At 39.5% G+C, this 6,548-nt stretch overlaps 1 protein-coding gene across 1 annotated transcript in view; it reads right to left on the bottom strand.

Annotated features, from left to right (window-relative positions):
* Positions 1–6,240, bottom strand: part of SLC5A12 (solute carrier family 5 member 12) — a 43,974-nt gene extending 37,734 nt beyond the window's left edge. Inside the window, exon 1 of the mRNA XM_032881236.1 lies at positions 5,577–6,240. Coding sequence (XP_032737127.1) covers positions 5,577–5,915 — 339 coding nt within the window. The 5' untranslated portion in view covers positions 5,916–6,240. The remainder of the gene's footprint in view (positions 1–5,576) is intronic.
* Between the last annotated feature and the right edge of the window lie 308 nt (positions 6,241–6,548).

The following is a 6,548-nucleotide window of genomic DNA, read 5'->3' on the forward strand; positions in this document are numbered from 1 at the left end:
GGAGGAGGAGGAGGAGGAGGAGGAGGAGGAGGAGGAGGAGGAGGAGGGGGAGAAGAAGAAGTGGCTCAGAAGTAAGACTCCCTGAATTCTAGTTTGAGCTTTGCCACTATCTTACTGTGACCTAAGCCTTTGGTTTCTCATCCGTGAAACGAGAGATAATTTCAACGGCATTATAATCCGTCTGAAAGAACATGTTTACCCAGCCTTTCAATTACTCCCTCCCTCGTTCAATTGTCCTTTTTGATGTGTATTTATCTATCGCTACAGTCGAAAGTAAAAATGGAAGTTCAGCTGAAGAGTCGCATGCTTCATGCCTGCTCTTGAAAAATTGCACAGGTAATGCTTCCCATCTTTGTATTTATTTTCAAAACTGCAGACCTGGATAGAGCCACATTCTTTTCCATCTTAGTGAATAATTAAATGGTTCCGACTTCTCATATTGGTTCAAACCCAAATAAACGGATCCCTTCTTTATTCCTCTCTTTCTCTCACTCCCCACATCTACTTCATACAAGAATCCTGGTTGCCCACATCACACTTTCAAAAATAAGCCACTTACATTATCTCTTCTGTTGCCCCTGCAACACCATCAGCTCTTGCCTGAACTACAGTAAGAGCCTCCTAACTAGACCCCCTGCTAGAGCAGAAAAACCCCAGACTCACTGCCAACATCCAGCTAGAGCAACACTCCAGATCCAAATCACGTCATGTCATTCCTCTACCCAAACGCTGTCATGACCCATCTCACAGAGAGTACACATCAATCCTTTGCCATGACCTCAAAGGCTTCATAACCCTCTCAGGGTTCAAACCCTCTCAGACCCGGAATACCCATCTTTGAGTAAAACATTTTGTAGCATCATTTACTATGCTGAAATAACATTCAATAGTGACATCTTATACACATCTCATTTCTGAAAGCTTGAATATAATTACTACAACACCATAAATGTAATTTAAAGGAGAATTAAAAGGAAAAAAAACTAACCTTCCACAGTATGTCATCTATAAAGCTTAGAAACCATGATAAAAGATGATACTTAAAAACGTAGTAGCCTGTGCATTATTGCAATGAAAAAGCTTGGATTAAAGAGATGTAAGTAATTCAGAAGATGTTTAGTTTTAAGAAGTCCAAGAAAAATGAGAAGGCAGGCAGATATTAGTCTATAAATGAGTGCTATGGATGAATAAAAACAGACTAGATTTATTAGTGTGTGCTCAGAGAAAGAAGGCAATAACTAATGACAAATCATCCAAGTGGAGATCATGAAACTATATGACACTGCAAATGAGTTGAGCCTAATCTATGACGTGATGGTGAGAACAATCCTTCATACTTTGACATGGGGCCAACTAGTGATAAAATCGCACGGATGGCACATCTTGGTGTTGAAATCCCACTATATATCAAAGCATTTTAATCATTTGGCTATTACTGTAAAATACTTATCCCAAAACTCACTGGCTTAAAAATAAAGGACTTAATCAACTATACCCTAATTTAAACAATAAAATAAAATAAAATAAAATTCAAAAATAAATAAATACAATCTTTTAAATAAAAAATATACTAACAATCAAAAAAAATGTAAAAAAGAATTTCATATATTTCATAATTTTGCAGATTGGCTGGGTTATTTCTCAACTTGTTTCCCCAGGGCCCTCATGAGACTGTGATCTGCTGGAAGGTCAGTGGGGTGAGAAGGCCCATCTGCTGGTTGAGTTGGCTGTTGGCTGGGGTGCCTCTCTTCTCCTCTGTGTGTCCGCTCCTCCTCCAGAAGAAGGACCCGGTAGCCCAGCTTCCTGACACAGCAGTACCAGGAGAGCATTCCATAGGGCAAAGGCAGAAGCTATATACCTCATGAGGCCTAGGCTCCAAATTTACAAATCCCTTCTGCCACATTCTGTCACAAGGTCATCCCAGATTCAAGGACTAGAGAAACAGACACAACCTCTTCCAGTCCTTGGTACTTCAAAAGACTCTGGAAAGAATATCTGTGAATGGGTAACAGGGAATGGAGAATGAAAAAAGAAACAATACATTGAAGCTTCCATAAAGAGCTCGAGTGGTATAAACTTGGGGACCGTAACCACAGGAACAACAATAATAATAAAGAAAAATACAAAACCCTTATGTGGCACTTACCATTTGTCAGATTCAGTTAAAAGTATTTGCACGTAACACCCCAATCACTCTTCCCAGACATCTGGGGAGAGAGGTGCTTTTATTATCACTACTCCACATATGTGGAAATCAGGCATGGAGAAGTTAAGCAATTTTCCCAGTCATGCCACTGGTGGGTGGCAGTGCTAGCATAGCAAGCCAGATACTCAAGAGGCCATGCTTTTAATCCTTGTGCCATTTGCCAATTCTCATAAAGCAAAAGGCAGTCCCCAAATCTCCCCTTATGTACTTTACACGATCTGAAGTTCTTACCATTAGGGTACTAAAAATTAAAAATATGTAGAGGGCAACAAAATTTAAAAATTAAATTCAATGAAACCCTAACATTTCTTACAACTGTATTAACTTAATAATTAAAAGGCAATCTCACATCTCCTCAGCTACATATTTGCAATGGGTTGGATGCAGTAACTGAACCACTTTACTAAAACCAGTTACAATGACCTGGGTATTGAGTAACACATCTGGAATAGATTGCTCAGTAACTAAAGTTTCAGTAACCTCAAGACAATGTTTTTATTCCATTTTAATTTGGGGGAAATAGACTGATTTATAGTGCATGTGTATAGCTTCTTTTTTAAAAAAGTTAACATTATTGGGCACCTGGGTGGCTCAGGGGGTTAAGCCTCTGCCTTCAGCTCAGGTCATGATCTCAGGGTCCTGGGATCAAGCCCCACATTGGGCTCTCTGCTCAGCAGGGAGTCTGCTCCCCCCTTCCCCGACTCTGCTTGCCCCTCTGCCTACTTGTGGTCTCTCTCTCTGTGTCAAATAAACAAATAAAATCTTTTTAAAAAAGCAGACATTATTATGTAGCAAAGTACTACTAATTTCTATTTGCTGTAGGTTTTGAACATGAGGGCATTAAAAAATCATTAAGCATATGGTCGTACAATTATCCATCATATATATACGTCTTATATACTGTAAGACACCTGGTGCCCCTGCTCATGCCCCTCAAACTCCAGTAGTATCCCCCACTCATTGTGACAACCAAATTACCTCATGAATATTCAAGGCCCCCTGTGTCTGACCCCCATATATACGAGAACTGCTACTCCATGGAGTGAGGCTCTCCCACCTCTTTGTTTTTGTTTTTGTCCTCCCTCCCCCACCTCTTTGATCTCAACTCTCCCCTTTCTCCCCTTGGCTCACTCTTCTCCAAGCATAATGATTTCTTTGCTATCCTTCACACATGCTAATCACTCTCCCCTTTTAGGGCCTGTGGTTACTTTAGCTTGGGATGGTCTTCCCTCCCATGGTGCAATTGCTTGCTTTCTCTGGGTCCCCAATTCAACGTCAATTCAATTCTCACTGAAGTCTCACTTAACCACCCCATATGAATTGTCGACATTCTCTGCCCAAAGCAGAGCTCCTGCATTCTACATTATCCTATTTACTTATTCCCTACTGTACTTAGTAGGGCAGCATAGCACTGTGATTCAGCATGCCATCTCTAAAATTAGATGGTCCATGTTTGAAACACGGCCACTTGCTAGCAAGTTACCGAACTCTATGTGCCTCATGCTTCTCGTCTGTTAAATGGGAATGATAATAACAGAACCTATTGAAAAAGGTTATTTGAAGGCCAAATGATTTGATCATATAAAAGAGCTAGAGAGGTGCTCAGCACACAAATAGCAAACACTTTTCTATTATGACTGTCTTACATAGTATGTTTATTGATCATCACTGCTATCAAGTAAGCTCTGTGAGAGCAGAGGTTTGGTTCAATGCTTCATCTCCAGGGCCTGGAGTGTGCCCGGAACATAGTAGTGTTTAATGAGTATTAAATGGGATATTGAATTAGTTAGTTGTAAAGATGATTTTCCACATTTAGGTAGGTTTTTTTTGTTTTTTGTTTTTTGTTTTTTTGTAATTTAAAAAGCTCTTTCATACTTAACTCTTTATGAAAGAAGGAGGGATTATTTTCTGCGTGGAAACCAGAGCTGATAAACATTAGGTAACTTGCACAAAGACAACCTATTATTAAGCAATTGGCTTTGAAATCAAACTCCCATTTTCTGTCTCCTCTCCTTCTCTCTCTGTCTCCCCTCTCTAGCAGTCACTGAGGCAATTCTTTCTTAAAATGTTAGCAGTGGTGGTGGGTATTAAAGAGGGCATGTATTGCATGGAGCACTGGGTGTGGTGCATAAACAATGCATTTTGGAACACTGAAAATAAAATAAAATTAAATTAAATTTTAAAAAAGTTTGCAAAGTCTGTAGAAGTCACACCTTATTAGCTGAATGGAAAAACCTGGGATATATTTATGTTTTCAGAAGTACACTAATGAGCCTCAAGGATATGTGCATATATATATTTTAGGACTAATCATAAATTGACTCGTTTCCTCTTGAACTACATCCCAGAGAGTAGCTGTTGCATGACCTAATTCTGATTATCTAGTTTTGGTGGGGAGAGGAGTTTGAGGTTGGATGTTTGATTATGATTACCTGCAGAATCACAAGTTTTAAAAGCTGCTGTAAAGTATTCATTTGCCAAAGTGGCTTTTAAGGTCCAGAGTAATCCTTTATAATCATTTAGTTAACAGAATTTAAAAAAAAAAAAGGAGGTATGTTAAGAGTCCTCTGCTGTGACTTGCTAGAGATGGTGTTAGATTAGGAAAATACACACATTTCTCTTAGAAACTGATATATGATCATGCTTAAACACTGGACATGCGAACTCAATTTTTAACATGTTATTTTTCTTGAGAATTATTGCAAAATCAAAAGACCGCTGCCTCATTTTGTTTTCCTCAATATAATCCCCATATTTGTATCATTTAGCAACTCCTCCCCCCATTAAAACTTTAATCTCTTAAAAACTTTACCATTTCTCCACTGATAGAAATAACCTATATTAAAATACTCAGCTCTACTATGTGACGGAAAGGGATAAAGATGAAATGGGTTCTCATTAGACCTTATCTAGTATACAATCTTGATGAAGCCATTTATGTCAATTTCAGTTTTCTTATCTGGAACATGATGATATTTATAGTGTATGTTCTGCATGCTTTTCAGAAGACTGACACGCATAATACAAATAACAACTTCAGCTCTCTTTCATTGAGACTCTCCTACAAGTCAGACAATGCATTAGGTGTTTGTAGATAGGTTCTCATTTAATCAGTGAGATAGCCTTGTGGGATTGGCTCCATATTTTCATTCTACAGGTGGAAAAACAGTTCGGCGTGTGCAAAGATAAGCTTTTCCAATAAGAATGAAATGTGTTTTTGCCATGATGCATAATCATCCTGAAAATAAATGCGCTCTTCATCTACCATGTGTTATTAAGACAATGTATACTATTATGGGGGGGGGGTGTCCAAGTGTAGAGAAAATAGCAACTCTTTCCAAAATGAAAAAGAAGAGAAGAGTTGTCTTACCTCGTAAGTGCTGGTGATGCCAGATCTGTAGAACACGGGGAGAAAGAGCTCTGACGTGAGGATGATGACAAATGCATATGCAATAAAGAAGAGTACAAAAGATGCCCCAAAGCGGTACACCTCAGAGGGAGCCCCCAGGACAGTGACAGCTGACATGAAGCTGGCTGTCAGTGACAACGCTACAGGACCAAAGCTCATTTGCCTTCCCCCAACAAGGAACTCCCTTGAAGTTGACTTTTTCCTCTCCTTAATAGCAAAGAACACCCCAATTCCAGAGGAAATGACAAAGAGGGCTGCAAATACAACATAATCCCAAACTGCAAAGCTCTTTGCCTCCATGCTGGGAAGTATGGTCCCGGGGAGAAGTTGTTTCCAAAAGCAAAGCTCAGGGCAGTAGATGTTTTGCCAAGAGAGGAGACTGTGATTTTGTGAAGAGACTGATGACCACAGACACTTGACTGGATCTTCAGACACCAAGTTGTACTCAGGGAAGACTTCAGAGGTTGACTACAAAGAAGATTCTGGTAGTGGCATTGGTAGAAACAGATGAGAACCTGAAATCTGACCCGGCCAGGAGCTGTCTGTTCCCCAGAGAAGGAATTCAGATGTGTTCTGAAATTAATAACCATGGGGGTGGAATGGACTTGCCAGATAACATGCTCTTTTATCTTCTACATTTTTTTTTTTTTTTGATTTAAGGTTAAACATTACTGGGGGGAAAAAATGGAAGTGATACAAGTTGACCATCTCAGCATTTTTAATTAGTGAAATGCAATCTGCAATATGCAACATCACCCTCAGGGGTGTCTTTTCCTGAGTAAGGTGGGGAGGGGTACCTGTAATTTTCCGAGGCTGTGGGTGTGGAAATAAAGGAGCAAAGGACTGGCAATCAGGAGACCTTTGCTCAAGTTGGCTCAGTTGTAAGCAAGCTGTATAATTGTTGGCAAATCATTTAACCTTTCTGAGTTTCAG

Source organism: Lontra canadensis, unplaced genomic scaffold, assembly GCF_010015895.1.
Source record: "Lontra canadensis isolate GAN:19392208 unplaced genomic scaffold, GSC_riverotter_1.0 scaffold74, whole genome shotgun sequence".
Classification (NCBI taxonomy): Eukaryota; Metazoa; Chordata; class Mammalia; order Carnivora; family Mustelidae; genus Lontra; species Lontra canadensis.